The following is a 19406-nucleotide window of genomic DNA, read 5'->3' as shown; positions in this document are numbered from 1 at the left end:
AGAAGGTGAGAGAGAGAAATATATCTTCATATAAAGAGAGAGAGAAGGTGAGAGAGAGAAATATATCTTCATATAAAGAGAGAGAGAAGGTGAGAGAGAGAAATATATCTTCATATAAAGAGAGAGAGAAGGTGAGAGAGAGAAATATATCTTCATATAAAGAGAGAGAGAAGGTGAGAGAGAAATATATCTTCATATAAAGAGAGAGAGAAGGTGAGAGAGAGAAATATATCTTCATATAAAGAGAGAGAGAAGGTGAGAGAGAGAAATATATCTTCATATAAAGAGAGAGAGAAGGTGAGAGAGAGAAATATATCTTCATATAAAGAGAGAGAGAAGGTGAGAGAGAGAAATATATCTTCATATAAAGAGAGAGAGAAGGTGAGAGAGAGAAATATATCTTCATATAAAGAGAGAGAGAAGGTGAGAGAGAGAAATATATCTTCATATAAAGAGAGAGAGAAGGTGAGAGAGAGAAATATATCTTCATATAAAGAGAGAGAGAAGGTGAGAGAGAGAAATATATCTTCATATAAAGAGAGAGAGAAGGTGAGAGAGAGAAATATATCTTCATATAAAGAGAGAGAGAAGGTGAGAGAGAGAAATATATCTTCATATAAAGAGAGAGAGAAGGTGAGAGAGAGAAATATATCTTCATATAAAGAGAGAGAGAAGGTGAGAGAGAGAAATATATCTTCATATAAAGAGAGAGAGAAGGTGAGAGAGAGAAATATATCTTCATATAAAGAGAGAGAGAAGGTGAGAGAGAGAAATATATCTTCATATAAAGAGAGAGAGAAGGTGAGAGAGAGAAATATATCTTCATATAAAGAGAGAGGGAAGGTCACACCGCAGGTAAAGGGTATACAGGCAGGAAGTGAATGGGTGACCACCAGGAAGAGTAAGAGATGCAGGCAGGTAGTGCAGGGGTCCCCTGTGGCCATCCCCCTCTCAAACAGATATGCCACCAGATATGCCACTTTGGATGCTGTTGGGGGGGATGACTTATCAGGGGAAGGCAGCAGCAGCCAACTTCCTGGCACCACGGGTAGCTCTGCTGCACAGGCTGGGAGGAAAAAGAGTGGCAGAGCTATAGTGATAGGGGACTCAATTGTAAGGGGAATAGACAGGCGTTTCTGCGGCCGCAACCGAGACTCCAGGATGGTGTGTTGCCTCCCTGGTGCAAGGATCAAGGATGTCTCGGAGCGGCTACAGAACATTTTGGAGGGGGAGGGCGAACAGCCAGCTGTCGTGGTGCACATAGGCACCAACGATATAGGTAAAAAAGGGGATGAGGTCCTAAAAGCAGAATATAGGGAGTTAGGAGGTAAATTAAAAAATAGGACCTCAAAGGTAGTAATCTCAGGATTGCTGCCAGTGCCACGTGCTAGTCAGAGTAGAAATAGGAGGATATTTCAAATGAATACGTGGCTAGAGGAATGGTGCAAGGGGGAGGGATTCAAATTCCTGGGACACTGGAAACGGTTCTGGGGGAGGTGGGACCAGTACAAACCGGATGGTCTGCACCTGGGCAGGGCCGGGACCGCTGTCCTAGGAGGAGTGTTTGCTAGTGCTGTTGGGGAGGGTTTAAACTAAAGTGGCAGGGGGTTGGGAACCTGAGCAGGGAGAGAGAGGAAAGCGTAACAGGAAGGGACAGAAGGTATGGAGTAATAGGTAAAGTGTTAAAAAAGGAAAAAGCAGGAACTAAGCGTCACAAAACAGATTTGAAAGTTCTTTATCTGAATGCACGTAGCATTCGTAATAAAATGGACAAGTTAACGGCACAAATAACTACGTATGGGTATGATCTTGTGGCCATTACAGAAACATGGCTGCAGGGTGACAACGACTGGGAATTAAATATGCCAGAGTATTTAACAATCAGGAAGGACAGGCAGGAAGGAAGGGGAGGTGGGGTGGCTATGTTAATAAAGGAAGGAATCACTGTAATACAGAGAAATGATATTGGGACAAAGCATCAAGATAATGAAACAGTTTGGGTGGAGATAAGGAATAATAAGGGAAAAAAAACATTAGTGGGCGTAGTATATAGGCCTCCTAATAGTTGCAACTCTGCTGGAAGAAGTATTAATCAGGAAATAGTCGGGGCATGTAATAAGGGAACAGCTATAATTATGGGGGATTTTAATTATCATATTAACTGGACAAATCAAATTGGGCAGAGCAGCCTTGAGGACGAGTTCATTGAGTGCATCAGGGATGGATTTCTTGAGCAGTATGTAACTGATCCTACAAGGGGGCAGGCAACCTTGGACCTGGTCCTGTGTAATGAGTCAGGATTAATTAATAATGTCCTAGTTAAGGATCCCCTTGGAACGAGCGACCACAACATGGTTGAATTCCATATCCAATTAGAGGGTGAGAAGGTTGATTCTCAAACAAGCGTACTGAGCTTGAATAAAGGAGACTATGATGGTATGAGAGCGGAATTGATTAAAGTGGACTGGGAAAATAGATTAAAGGGTAAGACGGTACATGAGCAGTGGTGTTCATTTAGGGAGTTATTTTACAACTTTCAAAATAAATATATTCCACTGAGGAAAAAAGGGTGTAAAAGAAATGACAGCCATCCGTGGCTAAGTAAAGAAATCAAGGATAGTATCCGACTAAAAACAAGGACATATAAGGTAGCCAAACTTAGTGGGAGGATAGAAGATTGGGAATTCTTCAAAAGACAGCAAAAAGTAATTAAAGGATTGATTAAGAAAGGGAAGTTAGATTATGAAAAGAAATTAGCAAAAAATATAAAAACAGATAGCAAGAGTTTCTATAGTTATATAAAAAGAAAAAGGGTGGCTAAGGCAAACATAGGTCCCTTAGAGGATGAGACCGGGAAGTTAATGGTGGGAAACATGGAGATGGCAAAAATGCTGAACAAATATTTTGTTTCAGTCTTTACAGTAGAGGACACTAAGAATATCCCAACACTGGACAAACAGGGGACTCTCGGGGGGGAGGAGCTAAATACGATTAAAATCACTCAGGAGATGGTACTCAGTAAAATAATGGGACTCAAGGCGGATAAATCCCCTGGACCTGATGGCTTCCATCCTAGGGTCTTGAGGGAAGTGGCAGTAGGGATTGTGGATGCTTTGGTGATAGTTTTCCAAAATTCCCTGGACTCAGGAGAGGTCCCGGCAGATTGGAAAACTGCTAATGTAACACCGTTATTTAAAAAGGGTAGTAGGCAGAAGGCTGGAAATTATAGGCCAGTTAGCTTAACATCTGTGGTGGGTAAAATTTTGGAGTCTATTATTAAGGAGACAGTAACGGAACATTTAGATAAGCATAATTTAATAGGACAAAGTCAGCATGGCTTTATGAAGGGGAAGTCATGTCTGACAAATTTGCTTGAGTTCTTCGAGGATATAACGTATAGGGTGGATAAAGGGGAACCAGTGGACATAGTGTATTTAGACTTCCAGAAGGCATTCGACAAGGTGCCACATAAAAGATTATTACTTAAGATAAAAAATCACGGGATTGGGGGTAATATTCTGGCATGGGTGGAGGATTGGTTATCGAACAGGAAGCAGAGAGTTGGGATAAATGGTTCATTTTCGGACTGGCAACCAGTAACCAGTGGTGTTCCACAGGGGTCGGTGCTGGGTCCCTAACTCTTTACAATCTATATTAACGATTTGGAGGAGGGGACCGAGTGCAACATATCAAAATTTGCAGATGATACAAAGATGGGAGGGAAAGTAGAGAGTGAGGAGGACATAAAAAACCTGCAAGGGGATATAGACAGGCTGGGTGAGTGGGCGGAGATTTGGCAGATGCAATATAATATTGGAAAATGTGAGGTTATGCACTTTGGCAGGAAAAATCAGAGAGCAAGTTATTTTCTTAATGGCGAGAGACTGGAAAGTACTGCAGTACAAAGGGATCTGGGGGTCCTAGTGCAAGAAAATCAAAAAGTTGGTATGCAGGTGCAGCAGGTGATCAAGAAAGCCAACGGAATGTTGGCTTTTATTGCTAGGGGGATAGAATATAAAAACAAGGAGGTATTGCTGCAGTTATATAAGGTATTGGTGAGACCGCACCTGGAATACTGCATACAGTTTTGGTCTCCATACTTAAGAAAAGACATACTTGCTCTCGAGGCAGTACAAAGAAGGTTCACTTGGTTAATCCCGGGGATGAGGGGGCGGACATATGAGGAGAGGTTGAGTAGATTGGGACTCTACTCATTGGAGTTCAGAAGAATGAGAGGCGATCTTATTGAAACATATAAGATTGTGAAGGGTCTTGATCGGGTGGATGCAGTAAGGATGTTCCCAAAGATGGGTGAAACTAGAACTAGGGGGCATAATCTTAGAATAAGGGGCTGCTCTTTCAAAACTGAGATGAGGAGAAACTTCTTCACTCAGAGGGTGGTAGGTCTGTAGAATTTGCTGCCCCAGGAAGCTGTGGAAGCTACATCATTAGATAAATTTAAAACAGAAATAGACAGTTTCCTAGAAGTAAAGGGAATTAGGGGTTATGGGGAGCGGGCAGGAAATTGGACATGAAGCTGAGTTCGGATCGGTCAATGCCCTGTGGGTGGCGGAGAGGGCCCAGGGGCTATGTGGCCGGGTCCTGCTCCGACTTCTTGTGTTCTTTAGATTTGTGGTTGGGATCAGATCAGCCATGATCTTATTGAATGGCGGAGCAGGCTCGAGGGGCCGATTGGCCTACTCCTGCTCCAATTTCTTATGTTCTTATGTTCTTAAGGTGAGAGAGAGAAATATATCTTCATATAAAGAGAGAGAGAAGGTGAGAGAGAGAAATATATCTTCATATAAAGAGAGAGAGAGAAGGTGAGAGAGAGAAATATATCTTCATATAAAGAGAGAGAGAAGGTGAGAGAGAGAAATATATCTTCATATCAAGAGAGAGAGAGAAGGTGAGAGAGAAATATATCTTCATATAAAGAGAGAGAGAAGGTGAGAGAGAGAAATATATCTTCATATAAAGAGAGAGAGAAATATATCTTCATATAAAGAGAGAGAGAGAAGGTGAGAGAGAGAAATATATCTTCATATAAAGAGAGAGAGAAGGTGAGAGAGAGAAATATATCTTCATATAAAGAGAGAGAGAAGGTGAGAGAGAAATATATCTTCATATAAAGAGAGAGAGAAGGTGAGAGAGAGAAATATATCTTCATATAAAGAGAGAGAGGTGAGAGAGAGAAATATATCTTCATATAAAGAGAGAGAGAAGGTGAGAGAGAGAAATATATCTTCATATAAAGAGAGAGAGAAGGTGAGAGAGAGAAATATATCTTCATATAAAGAGAGAGAGAAGGTGAGAGAGAGAAATATATCTTCATATAAAGAGAGAGAGAAGGTGAGAGAGAGAAATATATCTTCATATAAAGAGAGAGAGAAGGTGAGAGAGAGAAATATATCTTCATATAAAGAGAGAGAGAAATATATCTTCATATAAAGAGAGAGAGAAATATATCTTCATATAAAGAGAGAGAGAAATATATCTTCATATAAAGAGAGAGAGAAGGTGAGAGAGAGAAATATATCTTCATATAAAGAGAGAGAGAAGGTGAGAGAGAAATAGATCTTCATATAAAGAGAGAGAGAAGGTGAGAGAGAGAAATATATCTTCATATAAAGAGAGAGAGAAGGTGAGAGAGAGAAATATATCTTCATATAAAGAGAAAGAGAAATATATCTTCATATAAAGAGAGCGAGAAGGTGAGAGAGAGAAATATATCTTCATATAAAGAGAGAGAGAGAAGGTGAGAGAGAGAAATATATCTTCATATAAAGAGAGAGAGAAATATATCTTCATATAAAGAGAGAAGGTGAGAGAGAGAAATATATCTTCATATAAAGAGAGAGAAGGTGAGAGAGAGAAATATATCTTCATATAAAGAGAGAGAGAAGGTGAGAGAGAGAAATATATCTTCATATAAAGAGAGAGAGAAGGTGAGAGAGAGAAATATATCTTCATATAAAGAGAGAGGTGAGAGAGAGAAATATATCTTATAAAGAGAGAGAGAAGGTGAGAGAGAAATATATCTTCATATAAAGAGAGAAAGAAGGTGAGAGAGAGAAAGTGAGAGAGAGAAATAGATCTTCATATGAAGAGAGAGAAAGTGAGAGAGATATATATAAAGAGAGAGAGAAGGTGTGAGAGAAATATATATATATAAAGAGAGAGAGAAGGTGAGAGAGAAATATATATAGAGAGAAGGTGAGGGAAATATATCTCGAGAGAGGGAGAGAGGGAGAGAAGGAGAGAAGGTGGGAGAGAGAAATATATATTAAGAGTGGTCGGTGCGGAGGGGGAGAGGGGAGAGGAGAGTGAAACCCCGGTGGGTGGGGGGAGAGAGAGAGAGACCTGGGTGGGGGGAGTGAGACTGGGGCGGGGTGGGGTGGAGGGAGGCAGAGGGAGGCCGAGTGGCACTGGGGTGGGAGGGCCCTTGCATGAAGCTCCCTCTGCATTGGCTCATTCACACTGCACACACAGCGGGAGAAATGAAATTCTTTGCCTGTAGCTTGTTTATAGTTTCAGTTCTTTGTGTTTTTTTACCCAGGATTCAGAATGAGCTTTAATTTCGGGAGCCCGGGTGGGAGCAGCGGCTTTCCATTCACAACACCCAAGACCACCGCAGGGACTGCGTGTGGATTCTCTTTTGGCAGCAAGACTGGAGGCTCCCAAGGAGGCTTCGGCTTTGGTGGGACACCGCAGGCACCGGCTGCAGCAACCACCACCTCAGCGCCCAATGCCAGTTTGTTCTCATTCACCACTCCGACCTCAGGGGCTGCACCGTCCACTGGATTCAGCCTGCCTGTGCAGCCAGCAGCAACCTCCACAGCGGGGGGCTTCTCACTCGGGTAGGTAGCAGGCTGTCCTTGCACCAACTTTCAAAATATACATATGTTTCTAGAGGTTTTTTATTTGAGACAAAGCGGGAACATTACTTTTTATTGTGCACTATGACTGCATCAGTCAGTCCAGGGCAGGTTCAGCATGAGCAGCACACACCCTCCGCACTGTCCCATCAAACAGTGAGGGGGGGGGGGGGGGGGGGGAAGAGGAGAATGAATGGAGGGGATGTACTGGGGGGGTGGAGTGGGGAATATACTGGGGAGTGGTGTGGGGGTGGGGGGAGAGGATGTACTGGGGGTGGTGTGCGGGAGGGAGGGGGTGTCCGGGGGGGGGAGGGGGTGTACTGGGGTGGTGTGCAGGGTGGGGGGAGAGGTGGGGGGAGGGGGTGTACTGGGGGGGTGTCCGGGGGGGAGGGGGTGTACTGGGGGGGTGTCCGGGGGGGAGGGGGTGTACTGGGGGGGTGTCCGGGGGGGAGGGGGTGTACTGGGGGGGTGTCCGGGGGGGAGGGGGTGTACTGGGGGGGTGTCCGGGGGGGAGGGGGTGTACTGGGGGGGTGTCCGGGGGGGAGGGGGTGTACTGGGTCGGTGTCCGGGGAGGGGGTGTACTGGGGCGGTGTCCGGGGAGGGGGTGTACTGGGTCGGTGTCCGGGGAGGGGGTGTACTGGGGCGGTGTCCGGGGAGGGGGTGTACTGGGGCGGTGTCCGGGGCGAGGGGGAGGGGGTGTACTGGGGGGGGTGTCCGGGGAGAGGGTGTACTGGGGCGGGGGGGAGGGGGTGTACTGGGATGTGGTGGTGGGTGTACTGCGGGTCTGGTCTCGATCTACTCCGAGTGTTTATCTTGCTGTAGTTCAGCTCCTGGCCTCACTGTTTCTGTGCTGTGCCTGATTCATGGGCAGGGAACCTGCTTTCTGTCTGTTCTGGTTCCAGGTCCATTGAGTGATCCTAATCTTTAACTGAGACTTGTGTTTTCTCTGCAGGATGAATAAAGCGAGTTTAGGATTTGGGAGCCCGGCAACCCAGCCGGTCTCGGGCTTCTCCTTTGGTAGTGTGACTGCTGCCAGCACTGGAGCTGCAGCCACCACCACCACTACCACCACCTCCTCCTGCTTCTCACTGTCCTCTGGATCGACTGCACAGACTGCTGCTCCAGCGGGCTTCAGTTTCGGCACTTCCCTGGCACAGCCCGCTGCCGGGAACTTTGGGCTCGGTGCCTGCTCCACAGCCCAGCCGGCAGCTTCCACTGGGTTTGGATTCACCGCGGCCCCGGTCGCTCCAACCCAAACCACTGCAGCTGGCGGTTTCGGCTTCGGCACAACCACCTGTGCGACACCAACACCCGCGCTCTCTGGCTTCAACTTCGGTACTCCAGCAGCAACTACAGCAGCCCCGAAAACAGCAGCACCACTCTCTCTGGGACCACAGCCTGCAGGTAGGAACAATATCTGTACAGGGTCAGGGAGGGGCGGTTTCATCAGTGCGCTCCCCACACTACTCACGTACAGCTCTGGGCAGGTGGAACTGGGACAGTTGACTCCTGTTTGCCTGGGGATGCCCTGGAGGAGTTCTCGATGTATTCCTCAGTGGATGTTTGTACTGATCCCAGGCTTGATCCCTCGTCTGTACTGATCCCAGGCTTGATCCCTCGTCTGTACTGATCCCAGGCTTGATCCCTCGTCTGTACTGATCCCAGGCTTGATCCCTCGTCTGTACTGATCCCAGGCTTGATCCCTCGTCTGTACTGATCCCAGGCTTGATCCCTCGTCTGTACTGATCCCAGGCTTGATCCCTCGTCTGTACTGATCCCAGGCTTGATCCCTCGTCTGTACTGATCCCAGGCTTGATCCCTCGTCTGTACTGATCCCAGGCTTGATCCCTCGTCTGTACTGATCCCAGGCTTGATCCCTCGTCTGTACTGATCCCAGGCTTGATCCCTCGTCTGTACTGATCCCAGGCTTGATCCCTCGTCTGTACTGATCCCAGGCTTGATCCCTCGTCTGTACTGATCCCAGGCTTGATCCCTCGTCTGTACTGATCCCAGGCTTGATCCCTCGTCTGTACTGATCCCAGGCTTGATCCCTCGTCTGTACTGATCCCAGGCTTGATCCCTCGTCTGTACTGAGCTGGCTGACCTCAGCCTGACAGCAGCTGAGGAGCTAGATTTGGTCTCCGAGCCTCTAGCCTAGAGAGGGAAAATCATCCCCTGATTGCTCCTGAAAATGTGAGAGAATCTCAGATGGGGATGGGCTGTGGCGCCCTGCACTATTTGTGCTTGGCGTGTGGGCAGCGAAGGCAGGGGCTTTACCCCTGTCCCTTGTGGCCCTAGGAAGTTGGTGGCAGGCCCTTTTGCTAGTGATTTTTTTACAACTGATTGGCTGGCTCGTCTGGTTCGGACAACATTGAGAATCAACCGTGTGGTATGGTACTGGAGTCACACCTGGATAGGGGTAGGGGTGACAATCCATAAGCTTTCATAGTCTCTCTTTCCTGATACCAGCTCATCAATTACCAGATTTATGAAATTCATAAGTTGCCATGGTGGGATTTGAACTTGCGACCTTTGGGATGCTAGTCCAGTACTGTGACAGCCACGTTACCGAACCCAACTACCCTGGGCTTGTACATAAGGGATGACATTTGGGCGAGGTACCAGGGGATGCTGGATGCCCAAGAGTCACACCTCGATGGACACCATTCCACGAGCACCACGGCAAGATGTGGAGGGGTGTTTTTTCTACCTGAATGGCTGACACAGTGGTGTCAATATTCAGTGAGCGGGAGGTGGGCTCGTGGCTTATGACTGAAACTACAGCAAGCAGAGTCACCCACTACAGAATTATTTCTCCAGCAAATTGCAGTGAGTAGAGGAATGTTACATGACACAAATAATGTGCGTAAAATCAATCCCAGTCACTTGCAGCAGTGTGTTCTCCAGGTGAAATTGACAGGTGGATTACCCAATCATTTCCATTCTGGCCGGGACTTGTGGTGTCACTAATTGCAGCCTTTTTCTATATCTCAGTATCATAGCAACCTTAAACACCAGAATCCACTGCAGTCTTTCAGCTTGCTTATCTTAGTGTATCGTATCAGTACGAATTGAGGACAATCACACTTAACTCACTATTCTTTAACGTTATCATGTGGTTCTGGGGCAATACTCAATTCATCACCCCCAGTGCCAGACCTGTACCCAGCAATATTGTACCCTAGTGTTAAACCTCTCAAACTGCTCTCTCCATACAACCCAAGTTTGGAAGGCTGGAATCTAGAATTGTACTAAGGACTTTCTGCACTTCAAATGATATGAAACTTCCCATCACTGTACCTTACTGAGATCCTCATGATATCCCACGATTGTAAAATCCAAGGATTTAGACGCAATTGATGTGTGAAATAATAGCAGAGTTGCTGTTTCTAATGTGTGGCTGGTCCTGTTTGAAGCACAATATAGTTAGAAACCTGTTCCTTTATGAAGAGGGTGGTCCTTCTATTTTGAGGAGTGTTAAACCACGAATGCGCTCTGCTGTAATTAACCGCGTCGCGCTCTGCTGTAATAGACCCGCTCTGCTTACTGTTGTTTTAACACCGTGCTTTTGCCTCTCTTGCAGGTTTTGCCTTTGGCCCATCTACAGCGGTGACGAGTGCCACCACATCAGCTCCTGCAACTCAGGGCTTTTCCTTCGGCTCAAAGCCAACAGGTTGGTGCAGGATCTCAGCACGTGGACAACTCTTAATATAAAGCACTCAAAGTGAAATCGTTCTCTTTTTAGACCCCGACTCGTTCCGCTCCCTGTGGCGTTGGCACCTATCCCGCCCAGGGTGGCATTATGGACCCACCAGTGATTGTTTTATTAATTGCCCAGTTTAGAGCAGAACCCACTTTTGATAAAACTGCAATAAATAAAAAGGATGGGGTCCACAATGCTACAAGTGCTGTCCCCTCTTCCCCCTTCCCATTAAGGAGTTTAGTGCAATAGCTTTTTTTAAAAGGTGGCTCCAGTGCTGATGCCTGTCCTTGGTACTGCTGTGTATTTTGCTCTAGTCTCCGAATTCTGCTACTGATGCTGACTTGTCATCCAGTAGATAGGAAGGACCTATTTCCCTTATCAGGGAGGTCCATAACCAGGGGGCATAGATTTAAAGTGATTGGTAGAAGGATTAGAGGGGAGCTGAGGTGATATTTTTTCACCCAGAGGGTGGTGGGGGTCTGGAACTCACTTCCTGAGAGGGTGGTAGAGGCAGAAACCCTCATCTCATTTAACAAGTACCTGGTTGTGCACCTGAAGTGCTGTAACCTGCAGGGCTACGGACCAAGTGTTGGAAATTAGGATTAGGCCAGGTGGCTCACTTTCGGTTGGCCCGGACACGATGGGCCGAATGGCGGCCTCCTGTGCCGTAAATTTTCTATGATTCTACAATTTGGTGTAATAAGTGTCTCCCACCCCCACTTTCCTGCGGGAAGCACCTCTTGTTTGCTGGCTGTAGTTATGTTTAATCGCAGCTGCTCAAATGTACACTGGTGATGTTCCCTGTGGGGAACGTTTGATAATTTACCCACAGGGGTGGCTGGTTATGAATCCATTCCATCCTGGGCCCCAATCTGTCTGAATCAATCACTGCTCTGTCAGTGTTCAGCTGGTGGCCCATTTGGCCAAATGCACTCCCGTGGATGGAGCAGCCATTGCAAATACCCTGTCATTGGTTTCTGCACAGTACCTGGACATGGAGCCTTCTGGTTCCCCACAGCAGGGTCAGAGAGCTGCGTAACAAGCAACAGTGAGAACAATTTAAAAGGAGTTGAATGCAAGGGGACCTTTTCTGGAGGTATATATGGTACTAAGTGGAATAGAGAGGTTAATCCTGAGTGCTGTTATAAGTTTAAAAATAGCTGCAGGACATTGGTACAAACTGGGAATGGATAGGTTCAGGACTAATCTCTGGAAACACTTTTCACAGTGACTAATACCTGCCTCTAACTAAGGTATTGGAGGTGAAAGTGAGAGTCGTTGAGGAGGGTGTTCGATTCCCAAGGAAGGATGAGTTAGATGGATCGAATGGCTTCCCTTACATGCAGTTATCCTTGTGATGTGATTTTTAACATCTCCGCTGTGGCTCAATGATAGCGCTCTCGCCTCTGAGTCAGAAGGCCATGGATTCAAGGCTCACCCGAGGTACATAATCCAGGCTGACACTCCAGTCCAGATGAGACATTAAACCCACTATTCTCCTAGGTGCAAGTAAAAGATCTCATGGCACTATTCAAAAATAGAGAAGGGGTGTTCTCCTGGCCAGCATTCATTCCTCAGCCAATCCTACAAATAATGGCCAACGTTTCATTCATTAATTTGCTTTTTGTGGGGTCTTACTGGGCACAAATTGACCCCCTGTAAACAAGTGACTGACTGGAGTTCAAAAGTAATTCATTGGATATGAAGCACTTTGGGATGCCCTGGGGGCGTGATGAGGTGCGATATAAATGCAAGTTCTGTCATCACTTTTAAACCTGCGTTTGTTCTTTTTGAACCTCTGTAATCTGACCTCGACTTCAAATGGCATTTCCCATAGAGCGAGCCCCAGCCTCCTGCAGGCGCATCGTACTGTGGTGATGTTGGTAGGCGTGCCTTGGATTCCCTCTTCTTGCTTAACCATTCCTTGCTCTCCCATTACTGTGTGTAAAGTTGTACTGTGTATAAAATTTCTTCCACCTAAATGTTGGGAAGACTGAAGCTGTTGTCTTTGGTCCCCACCACAAACTCCGTTCCCTCTCCACCGACTCCATCCCTCTCCCTGGCCACTGTCTGAGGCTGAACCTATTTGACCCTGAGATGAACTTCCGACCACGCATCCTCTCCATCACCAAGACTGCCTACTTCCACCTCCATAACATCGCCCGTCTCCACCCCTGCCTCAGCTCATCTGCTGAAACCCTCACCCATGCCTTTCTAACCTCTAGACTTGACTATTCCAATGATTGCCTGGCTATATAAATGCAAGTTGTTGCTGCTATCTGGCTAATTGGAGCTCCCGGCTTGTGAAATGTTCAGTCATTTTTTTATTCGTTCGTGGGATGTGGGCGTCGCTGGCAAGGCCGGCATTTATTGCCCATCCCTAATTGCCCTTGAGAAGGTGGTGGTGAGCCGCCTACTTGAACCGCTGCAGTCCGTGTGGTGAAGGTTCTCCCACAGTGCTGTTAGGAAGGGAGTTCCAGGATTTTAACCCAGCGACGATGAAGGAACGCCGATATATTTCCAAGTTGGGATGGTGTGTGACTTGGAGGGGTACGTGCAGGTGGTGTTGTTCCCATACCTGCTGCCCGTGGTAGAGGTCGCGGGTTTGGGAGGTGCTGTCAAAGAAGCCTTGGTGAGTTGCTGCAGTGCATCCTGTGGATGGTACACACTGCAGCCACTGCACCGGTGGTGAAGGGAGTGAATGTTTAGGGTGGTGGATGGGGTGCCAATCAAGCGGGCTGCTTTGTCCTGGATGATGTCAAGCTTCTTGAGTGTTGTTGGAGCTGCACTCATCCAGGCAAGTGGAGAGTATTCCATCACACTCCTGATTTGTGCCTTGTTGATGCTTTGGGGAGTCAGGAGGTGAGTCACTCGCCGCAGAATACCCAGCCTATGACCTGCTCTTGTAGCCACAGTATTTATATGGCTGGTCCAGTTAAGTTTCTGATCAATGGTGACCCCCAGGATGTTGATGGTGGGGGATTCGGTGATGGTAATGCCGTTGAATGTCAAGGGGAGGTGGTTAGACTCTCTTGTTGGAGATGGTCAATGCCTGGCACTTGTCTGGCGCGAATGTTACTTGCCACTTATGAGCCCAAGCCTGGATGTTGTCCAGGTCTTGCTGAATGCAGGCTCGGACTGCTTCCTTATCTGATGGGTTGCAAATGGAACTGAACACTGTGCAATCATCAGCGAACATCCCCATTTCTGACCTTATAATGGAGGGAAGGTCATTGATGAAGCAGCTGAAGATGGTTGGGCCTAGGACATTGCCTTGAGGAACTCCTGCAGCAATGTCCTGGGACTGAGATGATTGGCCACCAACAAGCACTGCCATCTTCCTTTTGTGCTAGGTATGACTTCAGCCAATGGAGAGTTTTCCCCCTGATTCCCATTGACTTCAATTTTGCTAGGGCTCCTTGGTGCCGCACTCGGTCAAATGCTGCCTTGATGTCAAGGGCAGTCACTCTTACCTCACCTCTGGAATTCAGCTTTTTTGTCCATGGTTGGACCAAGGCTATAATGAGGTCTGGAGCCGAGTGGTCCTGGCGGAACCCAAACTGAGCATCGGTGAGCAGGTTATTGGTGAGTAAGTGCCGCTTGATAGCACTGTCGACGACACCTTCCATCACTTTGCTGATGATTGAGAGTAGACTGATGGGGCGGTAATTGGCCGGATTGGATTTGTCCTGCTTTTTGTGGACAGGACATACCTGGGCAATTTTCCACATTGTCGGGTAGATGCCAGTGTTGTAGCTGTACTGGAACAGCTTGGATAGAGGGGTGGCTAGTTCTGGAGCACAAGTCTTCAGCACTACAGCCGGGATGTTGTCGCGGCCCATAGCCTTTGCTGTATCCAGTGCACTCAGCCGTTTCTTGATATCACGTGGAGTGAATCGAATTGGCTGAAGACTGGCTTCTGTGATGGTGGGGATATCGGGAGGCGGCTGAGATGGATCATCCACTTCTGGCTGAAGATGGTTGCAAACGCTTCAGCCTTATCTTTTGCATTCACGTGCTGGACTCCACCATTCTTGAGGATGGGGATGCTGACAGAGCCTCCTCCTCCCGTTAGTTGTTTAATTGTCCACCACCATTCACGACTGGATGTGGCAGGACTGCAGAGCTTTGATCTGATCCGTTGGTTGTGGAATCGCTTAGCTCTGTCCATAGCATGTTGCTTCTGCTGTTTAGCATGCATGTAGTCCTGAGTTGTAGCTTCACCAGGTTGGCACCTCATTTTTAGGTACATCTGGTGCTGCTCCTGGCATGCTCTTCTACACTCCTCATTGAACCAGGGTTGATCCCCTGGCTTGTTGGTAATGGTAGAGTGAGGAATATGTCGGGCCATGAGGTTACAGATTGTGCTGGAATACAATTCTGCTGCTGCTGATGGCCCACAGCGCCTCATGGATGCCCAGTTTTGAGCTGCTAGATCTGTTCTGAATCTATCCCATTTAGCACGGTGGTAGTGCCACACAACACGTTGGACGGTGTCCTCAGTGCGAAGACGGGACTTCATCTCCACGACGACTGTGCGGTGGTCACTCCTACCAATAGGGTCATGGACAGATGCATTTGCGACAGGTAGATTGGTGAGCATGAGGTCAAGTACGTTTTTCCCTCGTGTTAGTTCGCTCACCACCTGCCGCAGGCCCAATCTGGCAGCTATGTCCTTCAGGACTCGGCCAGCTCGGTCAGTAGTGGTGCTACCGAGCCACTCTTGGTGACAGACATTGAAGTCCCCCATCCAGAGTACATTCTGTGCCCTTGCTACCCTCAGTGCTTCCTCCAAGTAGTGTTCAACATGGAGGAGGACTGATTCATCAGCTGAGGGAGGGCAGTAGGTTGTAATCAGCAGGAGGTTTCCTTGCCCATGTTTGACCTGATGCCATGAGATTTCATGGGGTCCAGAGTCAATGTTGAGGACTCCCAGGGCCATTCCATCCTGACTGTATATCACTGTACCGCCACCTCTGGTGGGTCTGAACTGTCGGTGGGACAGGACATACCCAGGGATGGTGATGGAAGAGTCTGGGACGTTGGCTAATTGTATATCCATGAAGAGGATGCAGTTTTACAGGCCCACGTTTAGCATTGTGGTTTAAGTGCTGTGCTTGGGACCATTGTCTGCCAGGTGCTGGTTTACATGGCCTTGCCGTACCACCGAGCTCCTCTTGAACGACTGGTTAAAGTTTATTACTAAGCAACCTTAGAGTCAGTGCAGGGTGATTTGTGGTAAATTATCTTGTAACTGCTGAGTCGGGTCTGACCAGTCAACCGAATGATAACCTATGTTTATATAGCGCCAAGCAGACTGCGATCGGAGGGGCCGACACTGGAGTGCTGTAAATGCACCCTTTAAATGTTCTGCTAGAGCAGCTGCTCGCTGTGATTCACCGGGTCTTTATTCTAGGAGACATTCCTCTTTAAAGAAGACAGAGACTAATAGATTTCTTTCCCCCTGCAGGATTGACCACAGGAGCTTCAACCGGTGTACCTGCAGCAGGACCAACTCTGTTTGCCTCCATGGTGAGCTCGGTGCCTGCAGCCTCTTCAGTCACGACTGGCTTTACACGTGAGTCAGTACTTACTGTGCTGAACAGACATTCCTTATGTGGATTATTATATATTTAAGTGTTACACCTAAACAAGCTACTGGAAATTTGTGCACAAATTTGGAACTATGCATTCTACACTGGACTCTAATCGCTGCTAACACAAAGATTCCTTTACTCTGTATCTAACCCGTGCTGTAGCTGTCCTGGGAGTGTTTGATGGGACAGTGTAGAGGGAGCTTTACTCTGTATCTAACCCGTGCTGTACCTGCCCTGGGAGTGTTTGATGGGACAGTGTAGAGGGAGCTTTACTCTGTATCTAACCCGTGCTGTACCTGCCCTGGGAGTGATTGATGGGACAGTGTAGAGGGAGGTTTACTCTGTATCTAACCCGTGCTGTACCTGCCCTGGGAGTGTTTGATGGGGCAGTGTAGAGGGAGCTTTACTCTGTATCTAACCCGTGCTGTACCTGCCCTGGGAGTGTTTGATGGGACAGTGTAGAGGGAGCTTTACTCTGTATCTAACCCGTGCTGTACCTGCCCTGGGAGTGTTTGATGGGGCAGTGTAGAGGGAGCTTTACTCTGTATCTAACCCGTGCTGTACCTGCCCTGGGAGTGATTGATGGGACAGTGTAGAGGGAGGTTTACTCTGTATCTAACCCGTGCTGTACCTGCCCTGGGAGTGTTTGATGGGGCAGTGTAGAGGGAGCTTTACTCTGTATCTAACCCGTGCTGTACCTGCCCTGGGAGTGTTTGATGGGGCAGTGTAGAGGGAGCTTTACTCTGTATCTAACCCGTGCTGTACCTGCCCTGGGAGTGTTTGATGTTTACACAGGGTACCTCAAGTGGAAAATGATCCATTCCCCAGCACTAACATCCCTCGCCTTGATAAGCACAAAATTCGCACAAGCCATTAAGAAATCTTGAGCCAGACAAGCTGGAGACTGACGTTGCCCATCGTCCATTTGATCGCAGCATGGGGCAGCAACCTACTAAACTAACTTTGTTCATAATGTTGAGGACTGACCCTTGTTCTGAGACGGTATATCGTCAGATGCCACATTAACTTGTTTGAAATGCATCTTTCTGACCCAATTTTGTTTGCATTTAGTCACCAGTTGTACCGCTCCTGTTCCTGCCGCCTCTACAACTTCTGCACCGTTTGGGTTTAAGCCGACAGGTACAGCTTTGCCTGTCACCACAGCTACGACTTTGGGTATGTACTGGTACTATCGTGGCAAATGCAACTACACTCCTTTCATGTATTGATACCGTACAGGTCCTGGAAAGTTCAAAACATTACTTCTCCAATATCTCGCTCTATGGGGTGCTGTATTTAATCATCGTGTCCCTTTCAGAGTACAGGTAAAGCTGAAGATTAAAGGGGGAGTTTCATGTTCAGTTTAATTACAGCTTGTATGGTGCTTGCATACTAATGTAGGTGCCAGTTTGGCTCAGTTAGTAGCACTCTAGTCTCTAAGTCAGAAGGCTGTCGGTTGAAGTCCCACTCCAGGGACTTGAGCACATATTCTAGGGTGTGGCACTGGGTGGGTGATCCTCACTGAACTTTCCCCTATCTTTGATTTTATGATTGAAAGGAGGCACCACAAAGGGATGTTAAGCTGGTCAGGAGCACTAGAGCAATGACCTGCCGGAACGCCAGTATACACATCACTGTCAGCAGCTGTAACGGGCATGTGTACCCTTAATCTTTATTCTACGTGATCTTTCTAGGCTGTCTCTGGGAGTGGCACTATTGTTTTATTCAACCATGGGATGTGGGAGTCACTGGCAAGGCCAGCATTTATTGCCCATCCCTAATTGCCCTTGAGAAGGTGGTGGTGAGCCGCTGCCTTGAACCGCTGCAGTCCGTGTGGGAAAATGTTGGATTTGAATAAAGTTGCTGATTAACAGGCCTTACTGGTTAGAATAATGGTTCTACAGTTTGCTGCTGTAGTGAGGGAGGAGGCCTGAGAACTGACTTGAATCTTGCGTCTCCAGTTTCTCCCTTTTAATGCAATTGGACCATTCTTTTTAACTAATATTGAGTGTCTGGGTTTAGATATGCTTCTCATTCAGCTCTCCTACCTTTTGGAGCATGGGCCTAAATCCACATCCACAACCATTGAGCAGGCTAAAAATCCTAGTTTGCCATTTTCCCCCCTCACCTTGCAGCTCCTCACTATCTTGCTCTCCCTGGCCCGGGCCGCTGTGCTCTGCCCCTACGGCCCGGGCCGCTGTGCCCTGCCCCTGGCTCCGACTGACTCATGCTGTTCAACTCCTGATAGTCCTTTTCCATGCCTTTTTCACATCACAGCCCCCTCTAAATCCTTCAGCGATTCAGCCAAGTCTTCCCTGAGGCTGCTCACCATGTAAATGATCAACCCCCCTCACTGCATAACGATTGTACCTAAAGCAGGAAGGAAAGTCGTTGCTGTTGTAGCTGGAGATTACAGCCACTGCTTTTGTTTTGTAGCTTCCACCTCTGCCGCTGCCACCACCACAAGCACTGGGTTTTCTCTGGGCCTGAAGACACCAGCGAGTTTCTCCCTAACACCAGGACCGGCTGGGACGGCCACGAGTGTGAGCACTACGGCTGCCGCTACCACCTCTGCTGTTTGCACTACTGCCGCCACCATTGCCACCACCAGTACTGCTGCTGCTACCACCAGTAGGTAAGAGAATCCTTCAGTCAGCCTGCTGGATTGGGAGGGGTGAGGTCCCTCGAAGATGATGTGTTGCCTGATGTGTCTGCAATGTCTTCCGATCACTACTTGTATCTCTAAACAACAGACTGGTTAGTAGTCAGACAGATTGGAGGGAGGTTGTGGCCTCATGGCAGAAGGAGCAAGGGTATGGGACATGTTGCACACCGCAGAAAACCAATTACATAATGTGCAGAAAATTCTACATCTTCAAAATGCTTTTCGGCAATTCCTTTACTTTGCTGCCAAGGCAGGGGTTTTTTTTTTTAGCAAAAAGTCAATTTTTCTACCTGCAGGGAGGCACGTGAGGTGGGGAGTTTGGACTGTTCTGGGATGTTGTGAGGTGGGGAGTTTGGACTGTTCAGGTGCTGGAACTGAAGGCCTTGTGTTCTTTGAGATATCCACACGTATCTCATTCCCACCCACTCATCTTGTGCCTTCATATTGTTACTTTGTTCTTCTATCTAAGCTCTTACTGGCATGTTCACAGAGCATGCCTTTTGTATTATGGGAAGTAGAGGTGATCTGTTTGATAACATCACTAGTTCTCCTGCATTTTTATT

General features: G+C 47.5%; 1 protein-coding gene across 3 annotated transcripts in view; it reads left to right on the top strand.

Moving 5' to 3' along the window:
- nup62l (nucleoporin 62 like) overlaps positions 1–19406 on the top strand; it is a 46751-nt gene that overhangs the window by 1707 nt on the left and 25638 nt on the right. For 2 of the 3 annotated variants that reach the window (XM_067977566.1, XM_067977567.1), the window contains exons 2-7: positions 6560–6860; positions 7831–8282; positions 10462–10551; positions 16052–16159; positions 17250–17354; positions 18615–18813. In XM_067977566.1, the coding sequence (XP_067833667.1) occupies positions 6560–6860; positions 7831–8282; positions 10462–10551; positions 16052–16159; positions 17250–17354; positions 18615–18813 (1255 nt within the window). Of the gene's footprint in view, positions 1–5721; positions 5759–6559; positions 6861–7830; positions 8283–10461; positions 10552–16051; positions 16160–17249; positions 17355–18614; positions 18814–19406 lie in introns of those variants that run through there. The other variant, XM_067977568.1, reaches the window with a different exon arrangement.

This window comes from Heptranchias perlo, unplaced genomic scaffold, assembly GCF_035084215.1.
Source record: "Heptranchias perlo isolate sHepPer1 unplaced genomic scaffold, sHepPer1.hap1 HAP1_SCAFFOLD_161, whole genome shotgun sequence".
Lineage (NCBI taxonomy): Eukaryota > Metazoa > Chordata > Chondrichthyes > Hexanchiformes > Hexanchidae > Heptranchias > Heptranchias perlo.
The sequence above is the reverse complement of the archived record's forward strand: the minus strand, read 5'-3'. Positions and strand labels throughout refer to the sequence as shown.